Consider the following 25,473-nt stretch of genomic DNA (forward strand, 5'->3'; position numbering starts at 1 on the left):
GTGAACTGTAGTTAAATGCAAATGTCGAAAATAAAAAATGTGGCAGTTTGAACAACGGGCAAACATCAAGTTCTGCCAAAAACTAGGCAAATCCTCTAGTGAAACATTTGGCATAGAAATAATTGGCTGTTGCTACACGACAACGCCCCTGCACATCGCTCTGTTCTTGTCCTCGAGGAACTGACAAGGCAACAGGTCACCGTTTTGCCACACCCTCCGTACTCACCTGATCTCGCACCATGCGATTTCTTTCTCTTTCACCGCTTGAGAGCAAAGCTACGTGGTCGTAGATTTCAGTCGTCCGAGGAGGTGGTCATTGCCACAAGAGAATTTCCTGCCAATATGTTTCAGCAATGTTTTTGGCAGCTATAGCAATGTTGACTGACTTGCATAGCGGCCAACAGCAACTATTTTGAGGGTCAATGTGGATCTGTATAAGTGTAAATGAATACCTTGTAATATAATGCGATGAAACCACATTCCACGAACTTAATGACTATTACATATACATACAATGTTGACAATGCATAAATGGATAGAAAATCCAAAGTCTTTACAACTACTGCGGCTGTCTTGCTATATTAATTTTTTTAACCTTTGTTATTTAAGTTAGAATTTATAAACCAAATAGATTTGTGTCCTCTCTCTTATCACCTCTCTTGACAGGGGCCGAACTTGTGCCGCCTGTCTTTCTTGAGAAGAAGGTTCTTTGAAGTCGTCCTGTGGTTGTTCATGGCACGCTGTGTTGTAAAAAGAACCTCAAGAGAGGTGATAAGAGAAAGGACACAAATCTATTTGGTTTATAAATTCTAACTTAAATAACAAAAGTTAAAAAAAATAATATAGCAACACGGCCACTGTAGTTGTAAAAACTTTGGATTTTATATCCATTTGTGTATTGTCAACATTGTATGTATATATATTTTAACATTCAGAACACCAATTGTAATAGTGGTTTCCACACTGTATCGATGTCACTCTGCTGATGGTCTCTAAGGACCGAAACATGTAAGGCAATGAAGAATTGAAATAAGAAAAACTTCACCGGTCACACTGGACGGAATTGTTTTATCTTGTATAAGAAAATGTTAAGTTTATCTTATATCTAAGAGGAAGGAGTCCACTGTACAAAAATAAAGCTGTACAACAATATATTCTTCTGAAATAAAACGCTTATCTGCTGACAGTAAACAATTTCAAGCAATATTAAAAATACTCTTTTACACAGATGATGAATTTTTATTACCTTTTGAGAGATTATACATCCATCTGTTGTAACCGCTCCACTATAGCTCACCAGTTTTAGGTATAATTAGAATCTTTAGTACAAGAATTAATTGCAAATAGCAGGTAATAGTCAAGCCAGTGGGACATAGTCACCTTCTTGTTTGCAGGAATTGACTTATTCCCAGCCTCACTGTTATACAGGAAGCACCCTTGTGGCTTTTTCTTAGAAATCTTGTCTGCGAGTAACAAAATGGCAAACATTGAGAATACGATCTCTGACAGTTCCAGCACATCGTAACTTAAAAGGGGGCGTGCAAGAGACCCATGCCAAGCGGGTTATCTGTCAGTGAGCTGTCAAAAACGATGTTAGGATTTTAAGGATCAAAGACCCACATTACAGCTAGCTGACTGGAGATCCAAAATTTGTGTGAATTCCTAGATTTTAAATTACCCAATCAGTGGAATTAAGGGGGAGTGACTTAGCTGAGGAATTGACGACCGAGGACCTCAGGGTTTTCAGAGAAGTCAGTCGCCGAATTCAGTTGTCTGCCAACTCATGAACTGTTTAGATGCAAATTTTGTATCACCGCTGTTCTGAACAAACCCTAAATTCAACAAGCCAAAGTGTAAACTATTCTGAGAACTTCTAGTGTACCAGGACTAAAGTTATATAAAGACTTATGTACAAGTATCCACAATATTAACTGTGTGCTACTAATAAACGATCACCACATTTAAGTGCCTAAGCGAGACCCTTATCAAATGCTTTGAAAAGAATCTTAACTTTACCAACAGCCGAACTAGTTACCTATCACCTTTACCTCCCTTTCCTAATTAAACCCATAATTATTGTAAGCCAACACCATTTGAGCTTACTGGCGCCCAACCGAAGAAGAACAAAGAAAATGAGTGAAGATCAATGTGTGGCAAGCTAAAGGGGTAAAGAAGGTGAGTGGCGGTTAGAAAGAGAAGTGGCTCACCAGCAGTGGGTAAACGACGATTATAAAGAAGTGGTGCCCAGCAACGCTGGGAGAATGGTGGATATAAAGAGGTGGCGCCCAGCAACGGTGGTCGAAGAACGGTTATACTGTGCACTCATCCAGTCCACCCTCCCAGCCTTTCATCAGTTTATCCATGTAACTCTCTTTTCCTCCACCTATCAATTCATTTATGCATAGCAGCTCAAAATAATTGAAGTGATCTCAAACAGTCATATTAACAGGAATACTTATATTAAAGTTCAGTAGCTGAAAGTACCAGAGACTAGACTAGAGACAGAGCAATAAAACCAACCTCCATGTAAGGCACTCCACTTATTCATTTCTCATATATAGTATAAATTGTAAGCACTTAGAAATTTATTTTTATTAGGCAATGTAACAGGTGGCTGGAAAAAAACTGTATGAGGAGCTTCATAACTTTTATGGTTCACAAAATATTAATAGGGAGATCAAATAAAGGAAGATGAAGTGAGCATGGCACATACCAAGAATGGAAGAGGTGAGTCAAATAAAAACTGTAATTTTTTTAAAATTTAATTTATTGAATGAAAGCGGTACTATCTTATATTAACTATATATATATAAACTATATTATTTTTCTACATTGTCTCCATTTCATTCAATACAGGCCCTCCAGCGTTTACAAAGTGTATGGATTTCTCTAGAAAAAAATTCTTGTGGTTGTCTGCGAAACCACTCATGCACTGCCTGCTGTACCTCTTCATTGTCATGTTGCAGGAGGACATCTCCAGTCAAAAGTCCACAACGCTTTGATCTGACTGCAGGTTTAAGATGGTTCTCCAAGAGATGTGAATATGAGGCACTGGTGATAGTGTTCCCCCGAGGCATAGTGTGCTCCAAGAGTACGCCTTCTTTGTCCCAAAAAAGAGTCAGCATAATCTTCCCTGCAGATGGCTGCATCCAGAACTTCTTGGGTTTTGGTGATCACTTTTTGCTTCAAGGTGCTGCAGAAGTTCTTCACAGGTGTCAACACATCGTCGTTTCAATTCTGGAGCCAGCTGCCATGGCACCTACCTTGCAGACACTTTGTGAAACTTGAGCACATCATGAATGACATGGTGTGCTGATCCATGACTCATGTTAAGAATTTCGGCTATTTCATCCACCGACACTTGGCGATTCTTTGTCACTGCTGCAATAGACTCAGGGGTCACAACTCTGTGCGCCTGACCCGGGCGAGGAGCGTCTGCCACAGACGTCACACCATTTCTGAATTTCCTACTCCACTTGTACACTTGCTGCTATGACAAGCATGCATCACCATACTGAACCTTCACCCCTCGATGAACTTAAATTGGTTTCACACATTCATTTATAAAAAAAAAAAAACGAATTACAGAATGTTGTTCTTTTGTGCATGTATGTACTGGAGCAGCCATCTTCAAACCAGCACTGTGATGGCGTTCTGTTTGTCTGCATTATATTGCCACCTATAGGATACTCTTTATAGCATTGGTAACATGTCTGCCAACTTATAGGACAATGGTGTGATATTTCAAATTTTTATCTCAGTTTTACAGTTTTCATTTGACTCACCTATGAATGTACAGAATTTATTTAGAAAACTGGAAGTGATGAGTCCATTTGTAAGACCTAGACATAAATGAGAGGATAAAATTAAATGTATTCCTAAAGAAACAAGATATGAGGATGTGAACTGGATTCATGTAGCTTAAAGACAGGAACCAGTGAAAGTCTTTTTGATTCATGAAAGGCAAGAAATTTCTCAACCAATTGAGCAATTATGGGTTTCTAATAAGAATTCTGCTTCATAGAGTTGGTAAGTTAACATAATATTTCTGATGTGAAAGAAGATTATTAGGTGAATATGAAGAATGGATGTTAAAGAGCTAATGAACCATTTTAAGTATTCAACTGTGGGGGAAAAATTATAAACATGGAGGTAAATATTTTATACTTTGTAGGTAATCTGTGAAACTTGTAAGTTTATGTCCTTATAGCAGAAACTACAAGCACCCAAGTACTAGAACATTTTTACTGAATGAAGTTAGAATTTGTTCAGCTGTGGTGGTAAGAAATTCAGTGCTCTCATGTTGACATGAGGACATGTTTCAAATGAGTAAACTGTAATAAAAGACAAACAATTGAGGTCGAAACACATTCCACTCCTAGGACAATAGGGTCATTACTGCACTATTTGGAAGTCCAAGTTGCCTTTCACATAGTGTAATAATGCCACATTTATAGTAGCTGTTCTTGCAATAGACATTAATTTTGTCCTTAGTATATCTCAATTTATATAAAAAGTAAAAAAAAAAAAAGTAAAAGTGTCCCTGTAACAGGCTGTGGAGACCAATAGGGTTGTGAGATGTTGAGGTTCCCACATTTTCTAAACAATCGGCTCACAGATGGTGGCAAGGTTGTCAGCCCTACACACCGGCCGCCCTTTACCCCCAAGAACATTACAAGAATATTCGTGGTACTCATTTCTGTTAAGAGACTGAGTCGACGGCAGGGCCATAGTGGGGCTGGAAGGATTAGGTCAATTGAAAAAATCCAATGACCTCATCGGGACTTGAACCCACGACCTTCCGGCTTGTAGCATAGTGCCTCAATTATACATAGTACAAAACTTCAAACAGCTGCTCTTTAAATTTGTTTTTTTGAATTGATGTTACTCGTATTTTCTATTAATTTGGGTGTTAAACATAGGAAAACTCATGGATTCTGAAAAGTCCAGACAATGGTGTAACACTCAGAATCAGTGGCTGCCGTGCTGAGTGGACCCAGTAGGACTCCACACCCCACTAAGAGAATTAAAAAAAAAAATACTCAGAATTATTGGGTTTTTGGACTTTGTCCATCATCTGGTATTCTAGAAACAAGAGAACAGAAAGTTTCAGAAACTCCTCAGGTGAGAGGGGAGGCACTCTGTTGGACCCCTTACAAAGAACTAACCTCGGTCACTAGACACCTCATGTGAGTATAACTGCAGCTGTATAAAAACCTGAGACCAGGCTCTGTCAATTGGAGATCACATGAAAATATACAGTAAAAATTGTCATAAAGAATGCACATATCTGAAACCAAGATAGAAAGTGGAGGTGAAAGTTTTGTGCAACAAACCTAGCCAACAAACCAAGTCCATAAAAATCAATGAATAGGATTAACTGGAGAATTTTGTGAAACCATTTTGTGCCTACTGCTTGCATCATCTGTGGAGTAAAACTGAACACCTGAGACTAAAACGTTATAGAAACCCATGAAGAATCTGTAAAAATCATACTGATCTTCTCTGTGAGTTGGTAACCTTGTTGTTGATATGGGGGATTCAGTTGGGAGAAATGCCCGAACTGGGTTGTCTGATCAAATTGGTTAAGTATGCCATATAAGCCCATTCCATGTATTTCCTATACCTGCTGTTACTTTCAATTTCCAAAATCCTAGCTTTTTCACAACCTTCCCTATGACCCTCTTCTTAGCCATGCTGTGATGTGGGCATATTGGGATAATTTTGATTTTTAAAAATCATAATATAACAGTATTTTTCACAGGAGACATACAGTCATATCCAGGATTGTTATAGACCAATTTTCGTACTTATATCTTTTTCCAAAATTTTTTAAAAAGTTATCTTCAATAGATTATATGCACATGTCCTTTTAAATAGTATTTTACCCGTTGAACAGTATGGATTTAGAAAAAATTTGTCTACCACTTTTAATTTAATTAATAATATATTGCAGGCATTGAATGATAGAAAACTGGTTGGTGGTATTTTTGTGATCTGACCAAGGCATTTGATAGTGTGAATCATGAGGTTTTGTTGACCAAGTTGGATTTCTATGGTATACGGGGAATATTCTTTAAATTGATTACCTCATACCTGAATAATAGATACCAAAGAGTGGTAATAAAAGATAGAAAATCTGGACAATGTTTCTCTGACTGGAAACGGATTAAGGTGGGTGTTCCGCAGGGATCGATTCTTGGACCATTATTTTTTTATTGTAAATTGTATATTATGCGTATGTTCATTCTATTATGACATATGGAATTGCCTTCTGGGGAAATGGTGTAAACAGTAAAAATATTTTTATAGTTCAAAAAAGAATTATAAGAATTATTATGAATGCAAATCCTAAAGCATCTTGTCAAGGATTTTTTAAACGTTTAAATATACTGCCTTTTTGTTCCCAATATATATTCTCTTTATTGCTATTCGTAGTGAAAAATATGCATCTATTTGTGATTAATACTGAAATGTATACTATAAATACACGACAGAATTGCAACTTACACTTACCATCTGTAAAGCTGACCAAGTACAAAAAGGGTGTGTATTATATGGGTATTGTAATATTTAATCATTTACCATGGAACATATGAAAATTATCAACTGATGTTAAGAAATTTAGATTAGTCACTAAAAATTTCCTTTAAGGGAATCTTTCTATTCAATAGATGAATACCTGGAATGGTCTATAAATCTATAGTTAAGGTTTATTCTGAATGAAATTCATATTGATGTAAATGTGATAATATGTACTTATGGGCATATTTTGTATCTGTACATCATTGTTGTGACTCAAAAATTGTTCATTTGTTGTATGTATGTTGACAAAGTTGTGAGTTACAGCTGCTTTTATCATAATATTTTATCTATTTGTTATAGTTTACTTTTCATTTTATATCTTATTTTAGTATATATATAAATGGACTGCTTCTGTATCTGTGGTGACTGTCTTGCCTGTATGGAATGCTTGAGGTAATAATAAATCAAATCAAATATATATCTGCAAAGAAAGGGTGTATGTTGACACAGACCTGGAATGAATATGAAAGCAATCTCAATATCCAGTCTAATACAATACATTACAGTATTGATACAACGGTGGACACAACTTTCACTGAGTATTCCTTTATTTATTAAATGCTCATGATAAACATATAATATCTAGTATAACATATCATATTTAAATACTTAATAATTAAATAAATAAATATATACTTTTTTGTCACCTATCCAATAATTACTCCTTTTCCCTGCTTTATTTATCAAAATGGTTTCAAATATGTGTCTGCAGTTAATTAATATATTGTTTTTAATATTTTCTTGGCAGAAGACATTCACCTGATAGTGACATTCTAGCAGTAATGTAATTGTTTCACATTCTGTTATTGTCTGCTTTGCCTCCAAAATCTCTCTGTCCACTTCAAGTGTTTTGATGAAACAGCATTGATAGCATTCTAAGACTAACAGTTATCTCAATTTGTCATTCAGTGTCTCTTGGAAGGTTTCACACTGTCACTAACTTGATCCATGCAGCTAATGTCTTTAAATTCTTGTACTCCATATTCCATTTCATGATGCATTCACATATATATTGACCACTTATGTGCATATGCACCTTGCTAATCAATGCTTTTTTAAGCAATCTGGCAATTTGGGTTTCGATTATTCTAACACAATGATTTTTTCTTGTCTTTTAAAATTTGTCTAGGTACACAGAGTAAACTGCTTCTTTTACTGACAACAGGGACATTTACAGCAAAAAAGGAATAAACAAAATATTTATGTAGGCAACTTGCGAGGTTCAGGATCTTACATACATAAGCCCAGTACATGTTGATATAAATGGCAACACCATGCATCATGATATGTTTCATGAGATTTACATCTCAGACAAGCACACATATGTTAATATGTGTTTTGGTGTAATCTTCTTGGTATAGATTAAACACAAATACCTGACACTGAAACATCACCACACATGCTTCAATATGAAATATGATACATGTATTACCATCTACAGAGAGCCTTTTTTTGACTTGGTTGACTGGTTCACGGCTCTGCGCTTCAGGGCTAAGAGTGTGCTGCTTGCTGCGAGGTGCATATTAATTTTGCCAATGAATTAGCATACCTGATGGTCAATAATGTTTGGAACGAAGAGAAGTAATTCACTTGTGAATCGCTTGGCCTCACTGTTTTTTCCTGAGAGAAGTGCAGTTCATGTGTGGGAGTTTGCTCATGATTTGTTAGCAGTAGGCAGCAGTTATTAATCCATTAGCCATTTCTACTCAGTTACAGCAGGTGAGCATTTTGGTACGTCATGGTGCAGTATACTTTAGAGCAAAATATAAATCTGTGTGACACCAAAGTGAAAACAGATCTGCTAGAAAATGTTGGCAACATTTTTCAATTTTCAACAATTTTCAACACCTCCGGTGATCTGTGAATTGTAACTGCTTCATTCTGAACGTTATCAGCGATCAGGCGTGCTGATTCATTGGCAACATCTATAGGCGCCTTGCAGGAAGCAGTGCCCCGGTCACTGTGAAGGGTAGGGTCATGGAACTGGTCAACAAAGTAAAAATTCTCTCTGTATATCAAAATATATGGGGCCCTGAAGAGTCTTTCAACACATGCTGTAGCTTTGAATATTGATTTCAAAATTTTGCTATAATCAGTATATCTTACGTTAATTAAGCATCCACTTACACTTGCTTATTATTTTATATTTAAAATTGCAGTTACATTTTGGCTGATACTGAAGTAGCAATTATTTATTCTTAGGATTAACAAATTTCTTGTACCATTCAGATTGCTTTTCTATCATTAGGGATGAAAACTCTTGTACAACAGATTGCAGCAACTTTTATCACATACCAATATAAATTTACATTCAAGAATAAGTAACAACAATCTATTTTAGAGCATCAGACTTAAGATTGAATTCTTGTATTTGGAAGCTACATGTTACATTCAGCAGATACGTATGAATCAATAAACAGAGAATTAAAAAAAATTACGTGCAATGTTAAACTCAGAGTTATGTAGCCTAATATAAATACAAGGACAATTACCGACCACTTTTGCACCTGTGTCCCCTATTTTGTTTCGGCTTCAAGGCCGTATTTATGTATTACATTGTATACTTATTTTTTCAGATAAAGAAGTTTCAATCTTGAATCTGGTTGTAAGTAAAATTTCAAATATATTTGACAAAGATCTGATTTAAACTTAACATACAAAATATGCTTAAGCAGCAAGACTATTTACTGTGTAGTGCATCAGCGATTAGTCTATCATGTTAATTTCTGTTAACTTTTCAACTGGTATGTACACAGTAACTAACCGTAACTATATATGATACTGCAATACTCTTGAGCTAACTTCTTTCCACTGATGTAATTTTAAAATTATGTTCATGCTTCTGCACATTCTTGATAGAATTTTTAGAACAAATAACCTACTAAGAATTTTCAGTATTTTGACAGACTGATGTAACAAATTTCCATTACATTTGATTGAGAAGTTACCAAATAAAATATAATTACTGATAATCTTAACCTTATATACTGTAAAATTAAATTTCAGTGAAATAACTTTTAAAATATTTCAAGTAAATTGGAGAGGGATTTTCATTCACACAAATAATTATGTGTACTGTCTAAAAAACTATCATAAGTTTTTCACTCTCAACATATTTCGACCCAGAGAGACAAAATAATACATACATATTAAATTTAAAAGATAAAATTGAATAGTTTATGGTAACAATCACTTATAAATTTTAAGGGAATTTTCCAGGGAGAAGAAAACACTAGGGGAGCTTAGAAAATCTGTGGTCATGATGAAGCACTGTTGTAGATGATCCTGATGTTCTACTAAGAATATATTTTTAAAACCTAAATAAACTCTTGCCAATGAGTTTTATTGAAAGATGTGTAGATTTTTTTTATGTACTTTGGGAATGACAAAATGATGTCCTTACTAACACATGGATGATTATTTACAATAAGTTTTATGTGTTACACTTAACATGATAGATTCGCACTGAACTGTAATTTGACTGGACAGTTCCATTCTCAAATTTCAGTATCATATGGAATTTTTTGCCGTTTCCTCTAGTAATTTTTCGCCCAGTAATGCTAAATAATGCATATGGGGTTTTGGATTGCACTTCATGCACTGTGCAACAGAAACATCATTGCAAATAACCTTATTTTTGATAGAAAACTCTGGGGCAGATACATAGACAGAAACAAAATATCCAAGGTGAGACAATCATTCTACACATAATTTAAATATTGAAAGAGAAATTTTTAAGCAGATATCTAATCAGGTTTAATCCTACTCATCTATTTTTATAAGAGTTCTGACAAATTAGAGAGGGATATAAAACTACGAGTTGGATTATAGAGACTAAAATGAGATTTAAGTAAAATGTATAAACAGAAAATATAAATATAAAAGAAACATAATCATACTCTTTATTGGAATTAACTTTCTAATCAGAGAGCATACATACTTTTAAAAATGTGGTTACATTTTGAATTAATTTGGTTTGTCACAATGTCAGGAAAGAACCAGTGTCTTCACCCATGATGTAAGAGTCTAAATTAACATAAATAGCAAAAGTAAAGGTATCCCTGTAACAGGCTGTGGAGGCTAACAGGTTTTGTGAGATGTTGAGGTTCCCACATTTTCTAGAGAATCGGCTCATAGATGGTGGCAAGGTTGTCAGCCTTACATGCCGGCCGCCCTTTACCCCCAAGAAAATTCCAAGAATATTCCTGGCTATAGATAATATATGCCACATTTAATGTCCTACTTTACAAATTAACAGTTATGAGAAGATGTAAGTTAAAACACAGATAATTATGAGAATATTAGCAAGTCCTGCATTTCTCTAGCACCTCATCATTGTCATTGCTACCAGTTAAATCAGGATGTGCGGAATTATATAAAAACAATTTTGAAGAACCAATTTTGACTAACATATTTCCTTTCAGCATCTGGTTTAGAGGCAACCGTATTGACTGACTTTGTCATATTTAAAATTAACTTTTAACTCCTGCCATTAAAGCGAACATTACAACAGAACCTGTTTCAAAGGTAGAATGTTCATATACAGTCCACAAGCAGCAATATGTATATATTGAGTCTTTCCTTGAAGCACAAGAAGAAAGAGTCAACATCAGCTACATTATATTAAATTCACAAATAAGAGCTACCTATTCTAGCTCCCATACAACTTGTATTACCATAGATTATGTTCATTATAAGAATTCAGCACTACATACATTGTCATTCTAACTACTGAATAAGCTTGTGTTTCATCAATGTTAATTGCAGTACAACACCTATCAGCACACAAAGTACAAGTTAGAATAGGCATCATGCAAGAACTGGAAACAGTGCTATCCCCCCAGGTCAGAAAGTAATTTGTACACAAACATAGTACTTATATTTATGGCAGTGCATAAATAAAAAATATACTGAAGTTTGTTGTATTCTCCATTTATATTTTCTTAAAACAATTATGAATTATTTTAGTCCAACTAACCAGTAGGAAATACAATAATTCCAGTTTACACAATTTGTTCCAGGCCCCCCTTCCAATTGAGACTTACAACAGGGGTCAGTCAATCTCACATTCAGATGTTTTGCTCTGACTGAAAGATTTAATATCTTGCACCACATTAAAGTATTTGTATTCATTAATACAATTTTGGGTTCATTAGTTCCTTTAATTACAAAATCTTCAGGGAATATTTAATGCTACGCTTCTTGTTCCAAATTTCTTTATATGACCAGGAATAACACTTGATTCGAATCTATGTTTGCTATGTACAAGTAACATTAACAGACACTTACACAGTTGTCTTCAGTTTAACGGTATTAATCATTCAAGCAGCAATTCTGTGCTACATGTTTGGATAACATTTGTGGATAAAATATTGTTTGTAAATGAAAAAAGAATACATTTTACATTCTGCAGAGTGTCATAAAAACGATTCTGCAAGTTCATCATGTACCTGTGAACCCTGTTAGCTAAGGGGTGAGAAAACGAACTGGAATCATTACCAACAAACATTCCATAATGAAATACATTCTATTACAAGTGATGGTTACATTAAATATTATTGAAAAGTTGTAACATTTAAATACAAATTTGTAGAAAAAGCATACTAATTATTTGAGGCAAATCCTGGTCTAAAGGTCGGGTCATATGGAAACACAATTGTATAACCTATCAGTAATGACAGAACAATATCTTTACAGTTGTGCAAACAAAAAGTGCAGTTTGAGAACTCTGGTTGAAGGGTGAATTCACCTCATTCCCTAGCCTGGTGTATGAAGTTAAGAAATGCTGTGGTGTATCAGCTACACTAATTACAAGCAAATAATGAGAGTTAATAATGAATACAGAAGAGAAGGAATTTTTATATTTTTCCAGTTTTCATGATCTGGTGGTGCAAGAATAGCCAAACTGGAATATCTATAACATATCAGTTAAAGAAGACTGCTTAACCAGTATCCTGATATGTAATAATGTATGACAATATTATGATGCAGGAATTTTACTGGATAAGAACAAAACCTGAGGTTAGCTATATTGCACCGAAACTTTATCAGAAACTAGCTGTGGAGAACGCCATAACTGTTTGAAGAGAATAATTAATTTAGTAGATGATAAATATTTTTATGCTATTTTCAGTTGTTGTGCTTGAATATTGTACTTCTATAATGATATATTACTTTGAACTAATTTAAACTGTTTATTTATAATATTCCTTAATCTGTGAGGAACGGCATAATTTATAATTCTTGCATTAATCTAAAGTTCATGTAATGGAGTACTGTAGAAGTGGGAAAAGCAATTGAAACTCTTTCATCTTGGTTTAGGTTTCAGTTTGGGGCTCAGTATTGTTTGTGGGGCTTTTCCCACACTTCTCAGTCCTGTGTCCTTTCAAATAACACACATAAATCTTATATTATGTGATTATAGAATTCTTATGAGAGAACAGGAGTACAATTTGTCTTATAATATATTTTTAATAAAGACTAATTTACTTAAAGAGACTTCTATTATTTGTTAGCAGCAATCAGAAATAGATTCAGATTCCATTAAATTCATTTATAGGTATGTTTTTATTTAGCAACGTTAAGTTTCTGTTTCTGTCATATATCTTTATTTAAGTACTTGGAAAATTTTCAAACTTATTTTTCTATGACACTGTAACTTTAAAATTACAGTTTCTTTATCCAAAGAATGTACATTTCTGAATTGCTACTAAACCAGCATGAGCTATGACCTTAATCTGTGTTTCTCTTAATTAACATTAATTTTAAATGGTGTGATATATTTACATACAGTATATATTGACATTAGTTCATGTTGCTGCCTGTGAGACCATATCTGTGGTCTAGTGGTCAGCATTCCTGCCTATAGATATAGAGGTCCGGGTTCGATTCCCGGAGCTACCAGATTTTTTTCTGAGAAGTAGTGGGTCTGGAACGGCGTCCACTCAGCCTCGTGATGATAATTGAGGAGCTATTTCTAGGAAATAGCAGCTCCGGTCTAGAAAACCGAAATTAAGGGCCGTGGGGATTCGTTGCACTGACCACATGACACTCTATCTGCAAAAGTTGGCACTAAACTTCGCCGACAAGTGGCGGTCGCTCGATCAGTATAATTCACTTGCGGACTAAAATCATGGAGTTTGTTTTGTTGTTGCTGCCTGTGGCCTAACATTTGCATTTTACTCTCTGTTCAGAATATGCACACCATACATCCATGAGTGAAACAAATGATAAAAAAGAAGACATAGGAATGCAAAGCAGCTGCTCCAATCTATTACATATATCTTAAATAAAATGCTGGAGAAGTGAACACATTTCTGAATATTAGAATTCTAATTATTTTGTAAAACCAAATGTAAATCATTGACTAGTTTGTTTCATATACACCGGTACTGTTTCTAACTAAGTGACACTGGGAATCTCACCTGGATAAAGCCATGCACAAGATTATGTGATCTCATTATGTAACTCAGTGCAGTAGAACAAAATATGAAATTAAATGTTCCTTGTCATTTTCAATATATACGAAAATAATCTATAAAGAAAATCTACATAATCTATGTAGCATATGACACAAAAAATGATAAAACAGTTTAAATATCAACTAATCAAACATAAAGTTTATGAGGTGAATATTAATGGACTCTCATAACCTGAGATTTAAACTTAGAAGGGAAAACTAATTATTCATTGACAAGTCTTCCAACTGATTCTTAATTTTATTTATATCTTTATATTTATCCATTGATGGCTCTATCAGCATTTAAAATTGTATAGTGGTGAAATTTTATTTGTGCATATTGAATTATAGTTGTGTATTTTGTACCCTTCAGTCTTGAGATAGAGCCATGTGGATCCTGAATAGTTGAATTAAAGCACCAAGTAATAAACCAAACAGTTTGATAATTTAGTAATGTATAAAGGGCCTATATATATGTATGACCTTTATACAAGACTATATATATGTGTGTATGTGTGATTCTTAGCTTGCACAAAGTTAATAATGTACCATAAATTACTTCCATTTCTTTCTATTCCTCTCTGCGATGTCTACTTTTCATTTTGTTTATTTTATGGTGTGTAATGAGATTGAAACAACCATACTGAAATTACCCTGCACATAATGAATGATGTATGTTTCTTTAATATGCTTACATGAAAGAGTTACCTGGCTGTTCATTAAAGTGATTCAATTGTATATGAAGAGGGATAAAATATGTGGGCATTGCATGAACCTGGGCAGTTGGTTGACTAATGAAACACATTTTAATATTCTTTAGACAATAGTATCGAACGAGTAAAAAAAGTAAAGATATCCCTGTAACAGGCCGTGAAGGCCCATAGGATTGTTAGACGTTGAGGATCCCACATTATCTAGACAATCGGCTCAAAGATAGTGGTAAGGTTGTCAGCCTTACTCACATGCTGCGCTTTACTTCTCAGGAAAATTATTTAATTAATTCCTGGTACTCATTTCTGTTAGAGGCTGAGTCGACCCCAGGGCCATTGTGTGGCTCGAAGGATTGGGTTAATTGAAAAAAAACCTAATGACCTCATCGGGACTTGAACCCGCAACCTTCCAGCTTGTAGTATAGTGCCTCATTATGCATGCCATGGTGAATTAAATTTACTCTGTTGTTCGCTTATTGATATGCCTAAAGGATAGATTTTCCACAATATTTCATGTTTCTTTCTTTCAATAAATTTTCAACTAAATCCAAATGTTGTCCAGCAGACAGGACCTTGAAATTGCATGATAAGTTTTATGTAACTGTGCAATAAAGAAATAAGTTAGTTAACCACTGATTACCATGTTGGATTTTAGTTTTATGGGGGGTGAGTAACAAAAATTAATTTTGAATTTACATTCTGTGTTCCATGTGAATAGGCAGCCCTTTGCAAACTTATGTGTAGCATCCTTAGTTTTGTAAGATTTGAGGTTTTCATGGCGGCGACTATAAAGAAAGCAGTCTTCTGGGATGTGGCGCCGTGTAGATATTATGTTAACCTACGTTTCGGAGGAACATAGCGCCTCCATCTTCATGGTAGAAGAAAAAAGAAGAAAATCCATAAGCAAAGAACCAGCGTGAGCATATGCTATTAGGTAACAGCACCTTCTCATGCTGGTTCTTTGCTTACTGATTTTTTCTTTTTTCTTCTACCCTGAAGATGGAGATGGTATGTTACCCTGAAATGTCAGTTAACAGAATATCTACACAGCGCCACATCCCAGAAGACTGATTTTTTTCATCCTTAATCTTGTTGGCCCTAAATGTGGACATATTACCAATCATATAATAGGGAAAAAATGTACAAGATTTATCATAATTCTAATAAGAAATGTGTATGCATGAATAAAAGACAGTTATTTTACAAATAAGCATATAACACAGGCATAATCAGAGTATTTTTAAAACTTAAATGAACAAGATTTACACTGATAAATGAACTTACTGAAACAATTTTTTATTCCAAAAGCACTGCAGTCTGGAAGGTAGAGTGTACTGAAATGCATTTATTACTGATCAGCCTCAACATGTGAGGGTGAATGAACGCAGTTAGCTTGTAAAGGTTAAAACCAAAGTAACAACAAATTGTAGTTACAAAATAAATAAAAAATCATAAATCTGATAAAAATGAATAAGAATGCTGGTCTATGAATAAATGTGAAATTTAAGTGTATATACCATCTTTATAATAATACATAAAATTTATTTCAACTAATCAATGAACAGTCATTGGTTACCACAAGTGGATAAGAATTGCTGCTATATATTAGATATAGTACCTTTTACAAAACTCTAGCCCTGAGACTGTCATTTCAATCAGTTATGAAACCTACTGCACAGTTTTTCATCAACAAAATGTATCTGCAATTTCTTCCAAAATAAACTGCCTTTCTTAGATTGCATTCCTTACTGGACAAGAAAATAATAGAGCTAACTTGTCATGAAAACTGACACACTCATTCAGTTACATAATTTCTAGTTATGATGGATGGGAAAGGAGAAGAAACACTGACGCCAGTAATTAACTTGGAATGACAATAATGCTTAATCTCATTAAATTGGCTTGCTAGTAGCACACTGTGACATACTAGAAGCTGGGGTTATTTTTCAACACCTTACACATGTACATAACAAATGTATGGAGCTGGATACATTACAAATAAACATACACACACAAGAACAAGATTCTATAGTGAGCCAAAGAAAGTGGGAAAAAAAATTTACATTTGTGAAATTAAGGATTTCTGAATATTAATAACAGAGAACAGAGATGTGTCAGAATGTTATGGAAAAAGGTTATAAATTGTAACCCATAATAAAGATGACGACTGTATTGTATTGTAATGTTTGAGTATTAATATACTGGCAACATTTATTTTTACATCAAATGGCTGTGGAGAAACTGAACGAAACTTGAAACAACAAAATACTGTAATAAATAAATAATAATATCGCCATCTGAATATAAATGAACTGCATAAACACCATTACTTTTGTTTCAAAATATCTTTTTCTAACATTGTAATCTTTTCAGTTTCATTTAATATTATTGTATAGCCAGAAGATGCAAGTAATTTCTTGCATTATCGTTAATGAAAATTAAATATGAAGCTCCAAAATGTAAGGCCACTATACTATATTAAGTACAGCATCACTTTGTTCTCTTATTGGTTTCACATTGACAGTAATCACAGTGGCATTTAAACCACGCACATAAAACAGAGAACTATAGCCCAAATGCTGCATAATGGCCAGAAGAACTGATGATGCAATATTTACTAAAATCTCAAAACTGCACTTCAAATCTATTTCTGCTAACAAAGGCTTTAGAAGTGTTTTAAATGTAACAGAATAAGTTCCAGAATGCAACATTATAGGTAGTGAGGCAAAACGTTTGAGGGAGGGAAGAGGGGAGAAGTGGCAGTGATGAAGAAGTATGGTGAGGGAGGCACTCTTGCAGTCTCCCTGTGTGGCAATTTCTGATGTCCTGGCCATTTTGCAGTGAGTGGGCTCTACAGTCAGGATAATAATACAACAGGCTCTGTGGTTCATAACAACTTGACAGATATGAAGACTCAGTTTCTTCTTACACTTAATTGTTATTAGTTCCAACTAGCTCAACGGTTATGGCTCCACAAGTTTTACAACTGAGGGATGTACATTTTACCTAAGCTTCAAACAATGTCACAATACAATTCATACAAATGCAATTTATGGAATTAAAGTATGCCTATTTAATATCCTTATTAACCACCCCTCAGTTTTGGAGTCACCAGTAGGAAATCATTCATCATTACAGTAATAATATACTGGATTTGTGGTATTCTGGCCATCAATACAATAATAAAATAAACCAACTGAATTGTTTACATTGGTTTTATTTAACAACTCCTGCATGTTTCAGCCCACATTTTGGTCCATCTTCAGGCAGTTTCATTAAATATGTCTCATGTCATATTCAGGAAGACAAGAGGAAACACACATAAATACTAAAAACTAATAATATTATATGTGAATAGCTCCAGAAACATATAACACAACAGCAAACCTCAGATCATAATAAATCACCTACGATGTATGAGTACAATAAAATAACATAGAATTTTACCTCATAATGATTAGAGAATTTAAAAATTTTTTAAATTAGAAATATTTTTACAACTTCATAATACTCACATATATCATATGATGATAAGGATTAGTGCTCGTATTGATCCATATTATGATATTTCAATAACATGAGACATATTTAATAAAACTGCCTGAAAAAGGTCCTAAATGTGGAGCAGTTATTAAATAAAACCAATGTAAACAATTCAGTTGGTTTATTTTATTGTTGTGTTAGCCAGAATATCACAAATCATGATACACAACAGGTTGCAAACAGTAAAGGTAATACACTGGACATTAAATCCATGCTATTGACACAGTAGTTTTCTTTCATTATTGACGTTTTTCTCAGGTGAATATTTCATTTTTTTTAGGACAACAAACATTTTGTCCCTCTCATATAAAATATAACATATATCACTACAGCTGAAACAAAGTACAGATATTTTCTACATTTATAAGCAACAAAGAAAATATATGAAAGAATTCTTTCAGAGACTTAAGCACCAACTCTTTGGCTTTTCTTCAAGAACATATAAATGTTCTCCTCCAGAAACTAAGATCTTCTTGATATTCTGTTCCACCTTCTAGCATCCACTGCCTAGATAATGAATCATGTAGGGATGTTAGATACAGCAACTAATTCAATGTATTTTCCAGCATCACATTTACTCCAAATTCTGTACATCATGTTAAAATTTAACCTTAAAATGGGAGTATAATCCAGAGCATAGTAATCTGCAATGATTAAGTTGTTCATAGAAAATAAAAACAATACGAATACATAAGTCTGTCTCACATATATATTATGGATTTGTGAGCATTCGTTGTTTGCACTGTTTAAATCTTTAGTGAATGCTAATGAATTGTGGTTATTAGGAAAAATGCTCTAGCATATAGCTCAAAAGCAAAATGACAGATTTCATAATAAAGTGCAAACAGTGCCTCTGTTCAATGTACTAACATTATAAGCCTTAAGAGTCTATTAAATTAACTTAAGACTAGACATTCAACAAAGCCTACTACAACTGATATGGCACAATATATTGACATAGGCAAGACAGTCTTATGCAATGTGAAATATTACAATTAATGTACTGCATAGAAGCAAATTATTTGGTTCCAGAACTACCTTACAAATCACTTGGAATTGTATTTTTTTTTTGCAAACTTGATTCATACCATAATATCACCACATGTAAGACAAGCAAAAACTGCAATAAAAATTAATATTAACAGTTCCATGTTTAATTCCAGTTCATTAATTCACATATGAACTGTCATTATGTCAATGTATAATGCTTTCACAATTTTGAATTAATAATTCACAAGGAAAATACTAACAAAAAATTAAATACTAACACAATATTAACCTTGTCATGACTGACTAGAAAACTCATATATTATGCAGCATAATTACAAAGACATTCTGGTTCTTCAGTTACATGAAATTGATTTTTTATGTTCAGCAATAGTGAAGAGTTGTGGTTGTACGATTCAGCCAGCTGCTGCATTTATCATGAGTGGGCGTGGAATTCCTGCCTGCTGCATCTGTTTCCCCTTATTCTTTGTCACACATTGTGCTAACTTTTACTTTCTGTGTGACTGGATGTATTCAATAGCCAGGGCTGCATTTGAAACTTAAGGTTGAAGTAAAACATTATTAAAAAATCTGAAATAAGAAAACTGTTAAAATTAACTACTTACATAGTACTTAAAGGAAATCTGTTATATCATAAAAGAATATAACCTAATTTCAGCATACATTTTTATTTTCTTGAAGAAAGGCATAGATTGATATCTTTGCTTTCCACCTCATGTACTTGTTAGTCCATTACACTAGCCAGATACATGGTACATACAATGTAATGCATTTTCAAATATGCTGAAAATCTAAGAAATAATCAAACCGAAAGTGATAATTTGTAAAACATTTCCCACAATAATCTGTGAAGTGAGATCTCAACACTGTTTAAGCCTGCGATCTTCTCTATATATGTTCATATATTCTAATGCTTTAATACAATGTGCTAGTTATCTAATTTTGAATATGTTATGTCTGCTTTCTTATTATAATTGGATTATCTTTGTGTTTATGTGACTAGGCACCACTGTCTTAAAATCACATACATTAAGCACACCTTCTATTCATACAGGCAACTGCATAATTTGGCACTGCATGCAGAGGTTCACACCTACTGGACAAAGTGTATCATGACCGTTTGCTAAGGAAATGGGATCACAGCAGCCCTGATTATCAACACTCACATCAGTACTTTTTACAAAAGCGGCCAAAATTACTCAAAACACATGAATTAACGATCAGCCAGTGTACTGGATTAGAAGGGCTACGGTATTCCTTTATAAGCCAAGACATTTACTCCTTCCAAAAGAATATCATCTGCAAAGAGTTTCAGAAGAGAAATTTTCAAAGGCTATTTATATTCAAGTATTAACATCCAGGAATGACAGCAGCAAAGTTGTACAATGCGGGAGCAGTGACAGATCCACAAACAGCAGGGGAGGGCTTTAATTTCTCATGGGGCGACGACAACAACAACAGCAATGAAGACATGCCAGTCCCTTGTCACAACCACACTTCTTCACTATTGACCACTAGTCAGACTCGCTCACTGGCTCCTTCTGCTGGAGAAATGATGCAGCTCTCTTCTCCTACAGCCATATTCTTCCCAACAAGGAAACTGGATGTTGTCTTCCCTACAGGACTTTGAAGAGTTACTGCTGTGTTGGCAGCATTAAAATAGCCACCAGGCTTTGGCTTCAGGTGTCTGTTGTTCATCTCCATATGAACTATCTTCATGAATTCTATCTGTGCTGCTAACTTCTGAATTTCCTCCTGTGACAAATGAGTTGTATGTTCCGACCAATTGCTCTATTAAATGTGACTTGTGGCGTTACTAAGCTTCAGTCTTGAGTCCTGATCAAGTGACAAGTTTCTAAAATGTACATACATTGTCTTTAAATTATGCTATTCTCTGTTCTCTTGGATACTAAATTATTAGTGAACATGAAAGTATGGTCCTCTGGGTTATAACATCGCATAGTTTCCAGACAGCCTTATACAGTGCGTACAATCAAGNTCAAAGCAGCATAGCACCTCCATCTTCAGGGTCAAAGAATAAATCATGCAAGAAACAAGCAAAGCAGGTAGCAAATTGAGCCTCATTGATGGAGGTGGTATTTTGCTCCAAAGTGTTGGGTTTTTCCAAATCACATTGTGTTACAACATAGAAGACTATACTCTTCATAGTCACTGCCATGAGAATCTAAAATCTAACTTGTTAGTGCACCTGTTTATATTTTCATTTCAGTGTGTTATGTTATGCATATCAGCATTAGCTTTCAGTACTATTTAAGGCAATACTTAAGTTGCAACAGAATTGCAACAAATTCAAATTTACCGACTGGAAATATTAACTGCAATGAGAAATGAGATGAACCCAGACCAAGACTGAAATTAGTAACGAGAACTGAGAGATCACATGGGCATCCTCAGAGAAAAATCAAATGTAATGGAGATACTATATTGTCATGGAGAAGCTGGTAAGTAATTTTTCCTATGAATGAAACTTGCTTTACAAGTAATTACAAAAATCTTTCATATGATTTGCAATCTTGAAAACGATTTATTAAATATAACTGCAAGTACAGTTTATATAGAGTGGTAAGAAGATCTAGTTAATTTTTAAATTACTTACAGTCTCTTTCATTGAACTGTTATACAATATAAACTTAAAAATTTGAATCTTGTGCATAGTGGAGGGAAGTACCTGTGGATGTCCTTATGTTTCAGTTATGTAATTTTCAGGACTACTATACAAACTTTTTTTAATTAATGAACACACTTACAGGACTGAACGTGACATGTATTCATGCTAGCAGCATGCAAGTTATAAGCAAGGAAAGATCATCCACATATACAAACGCATTACTAACCCATTCCAATTTATACTTACAGTTCTTATTCCCAACTAATTTATTTTTTAGAACAATTAGTGTCTTACCAAAAGAATGTTCTTAATTAGAGACACGATAACTTTATATATCAAGAAAATAAAATAAAGATAATTTTAAAAATTAAATACAATTTTGCTAATGGTCTAACCTCAGCCAATAAGCAAGTTTCCTTTGATGTTACATGGCAATTAATTTTTTGCAAACTAATTGTAATACAAACAGTTTTCTTTAAATTTCAATTAATTTTTATGTACATTTTAAGTACTGTGGATTTTAACAGCTGTTGAATTCTGTGAAAGCGTATAATAAATATATGAAAATGAAATTTTAATTAATTTTTACATACTATTATAATGTTATTATACTGTTGCCCCGTATATTTTCAAGTTTTCCATCTTTGAGCAGCTTCGTCGATTTATTAATATTAACATTTGAGTGTTTATATTATATTATATTTATTGTTATGTAGTGCGTTTTTTATTATATTAATTCTATTTCTTTCACTTCTTTAGATGCTGGATACATGTTTAACCTTTTCACTAAGTAGATGATACTTGACACTTTATGTATGTGTGGATGGTAGGAGTCGTTGGGTATAATGATATCTGTTTCAGGGGGTTTTCTCTATAATGTTAATTTAATCTTTTTCCCTGTGATGTATTGAAAGATCAAGAAAGTTAATTGAGTTATATAATTCATTTTCTATAGTGAATTCTATAGTGGTTTGTTGTTTGTTGAATTCGGCCAATGCTTCATCTGTATTTTTCTTTTGATCATAGATCAAAAGAATGCTGTCTACATGTCTGAAGTATCCGATTACTTGGTGTTTTTTAATACTGAGTATATTTGTTTGTGTTCCATGTTTTGAATATATGCTTCAGCTAATACTGGACAACAAACAAGTATACTCAACATTAATAAAACACCAAACAATCAAGCTAGATTAGACATACTGAGAAATCAAACACATAGAGTTATAAATTAATTAATTATAATTTTGTATTTAGCACATTATTATATATAAGCTATCTCAAAATCTCGAGATGTAAATTTTTTTGAATTTATCAAATCTCCACACATTGCAAAGTAGCGTAATTTTATTTTATGTAAGTGAAGCTTGCAATTATGATCTAGTGCAGTCTTTAAATCATGGCCATCCAATAGAAACGCCCTACTGTCAACTAAGACTCTCAGAATAGCAGAGAATGACAGTGGTACCAAATATATTGTAAACAATACACTCCAGGCAAGTTCATTTAGCAAAATATTTGTGACTGTGAAATATGTAGACTGACTGAAGTCAGTCTTCATTTTATTTATTTCAATTGTGTGTAAAAATATGTAATAATTTCAGAACTTAGTATAATGTTAATATACCAAAGATGTTAAAATTTTAAATTTTAAGATTCTTAAAACTCAGGGCAAATGATAAGAAAATTTTCAATTATCAGAAGGTGTATACTACAACATAGCAGTACCTATTAAAAGCTTAACCTTATTAAGCATTGAAGAAATTTAGGAATAAATGTGAAAAGATGTGAAAGTTGTACACAGAAATCCTGATCATTTATGTGCAAAAACTCCAAAAAGTATTCATGAAAAAAGTAACTTTTAAATCATGTTGACTTGTTGAGTATTTATTTCAGTGCAACATGTCTGGGCTACAGTGCTATGTATCAAAACAATAGCTTAAATTGGAAATATTTTAGAGTATGACAGTTTCAGTTCATGCACACATCATTAAACAGAGAAAGGAACAGACACACACAGGTGAACACTGTTATACACAGAATGCCATACATAATTATTCAGTCATGAAGAAGCTGAGGAAAATGGAAGCACTAGAGCCTGAGCAATGTGAATCATATTACAGTGCTGCTCATTATGAGGACAGAAGGCCAGTTCCACCAATATAATTAGTGATATAGCAGCAGACAGTAGCAAAGGATAGAATAAAATAAAATAAAATAAATTTAAATTAAATTAAATAGACAAATAGACAGAATATCAAATCGTGAACAGCTATGATAGAAGTTCCGTGTATCAAATTTAACGGAAATCTGAGTTTTAGAGGTGAATGATGCAACAGACAGAAGAAATAATGATCACAAAAGATTATACTTTTTTAACATATGAAAAGCAACTACAAATTAAGCGCTGGTATACATTCCAGTATCCATAACAACACAGTAAATACACCAAAGTCTTAAATACTGTATCAAATTAGAAAGTAGATGCAGAGAAATATACTGTAAAATGTATGCAGCACCAAACGTATCTTGCCTGTGAATGAACTACAAAATTATCAGACAATAGTTGATCAAGCTGAAATATACTTCTTCATAACTAGTTAAGTTATGAAGAAAGCAGTCTTCTGGGATGTGGCACCGTGTAGATATGTGTTACGTTCACTAGTGAGACATAAGATTATATGCTTAAACTCATAATTAAAATAATATATTGGAGGAATAAGAAATGTTCAGAGTAGTGTCTTTGCAACCCTGTCTACGTACATACTGTACATTACTAGAGTTTTTTGGATCAGTTTCAAATGAAACAGAAATTAAATTGAAATTCACTGTTTTCCTCCAGTAATGGTATGATACTGACATCATCCCTCAAAATTATGAAACATGAGAACGAATAATGTTTTATATTAACAGTGGAAGGGCCTGAGAAGTTCCAATATTCTCTTCAGTAAGATATAGGTTGAATATGTATTTGAATTTCAAGAAAAGCAGTCCACCTTTATTCTTCTAGGATAAACCAAATCCCTTTGGACACCTAGAAGTGATTCAGACTTTGAATTTTCACTGTAGTATCAAAGACAACAAAACTAATCTGAAAGATCTTATGACTCATTTCTGCACAATTTTGTCCAGCACAAATCATTAAACACTTCAGCTCCTATGCCAGAAACAGATGGGTTAATTTAAGAATTTTTTCCATTCTTCATTAACTAATCATATATAGCATATATTTTCAAATTTGCCTCCTATCTTCTATAATAATTTTTTATTGTCATCACTTTAACCACATGAATTTTGCCATATTCATATGATAGTGCATTTTGGGGTATTCTTATTGTAGGTGTATTATACTTCAGCAACTGCTAGAGTCTCTTTCTTATGTATGTGTCCAGCAGGGGCGGCCCGCGTATAGGCACTGCGGAACTGCAGCACCCCCAATTTCCACTTGATATTATCGATAACATTTATATAATGAGTCCTTTTTTCTTTAATTCTTTCTTTATACTTGTACAATACAATATATAATCCTTAAGCTTAATGTC

At 33.7% G+C, this 25,473-nt stretch overlaps 1 protein-coding gene across 3 annotated transcripts in view; it reads right to left on the minus strand.

Moving 5' to 3' along the window:
• LOC111869968 (probable G-protein coupled receptor CG31760) overlaps positions 1–25,473 on the minus strand; it is a 245,382-nt gene that overhangs the window by 32,099 nt on the left and 187,810 nt on the right. Inside the window, exon 14 of one of the 3 annotated variants that reach the window (XM_023861873.2) lies at positions 19,359–21,060. The exons of the other annotated variants lie outside the window; for them this stretch is intronic. Within the exon in view, the coding sequence (XP_023717641.1) occupies positions 20,824–21,060 (237 nt within the window). The 3' untranslated portion in view covers positions 19,359–20,823. Of the gene's footprint in view, positions 1–19,358; positions 21,061–25,473 lie in introns of those variants that run through there. 3 annotated transcript variants of the gene reach the window in all.

Source organism: Cryptotermes secundus, unplaced genomic scaffold, assembly GCF_002891405.2.
Source record: "Cryptotermes secundus unplaced genomic scaffold, Csec_1.0 scaffold1766, whole genome shotgun sequence".
NCBI lineage: Eukaryota > Metazoa > Arthropoda > Insecta > Blattodea > Kalotermitidae > Cryptotermes > Cryptotermes secundus.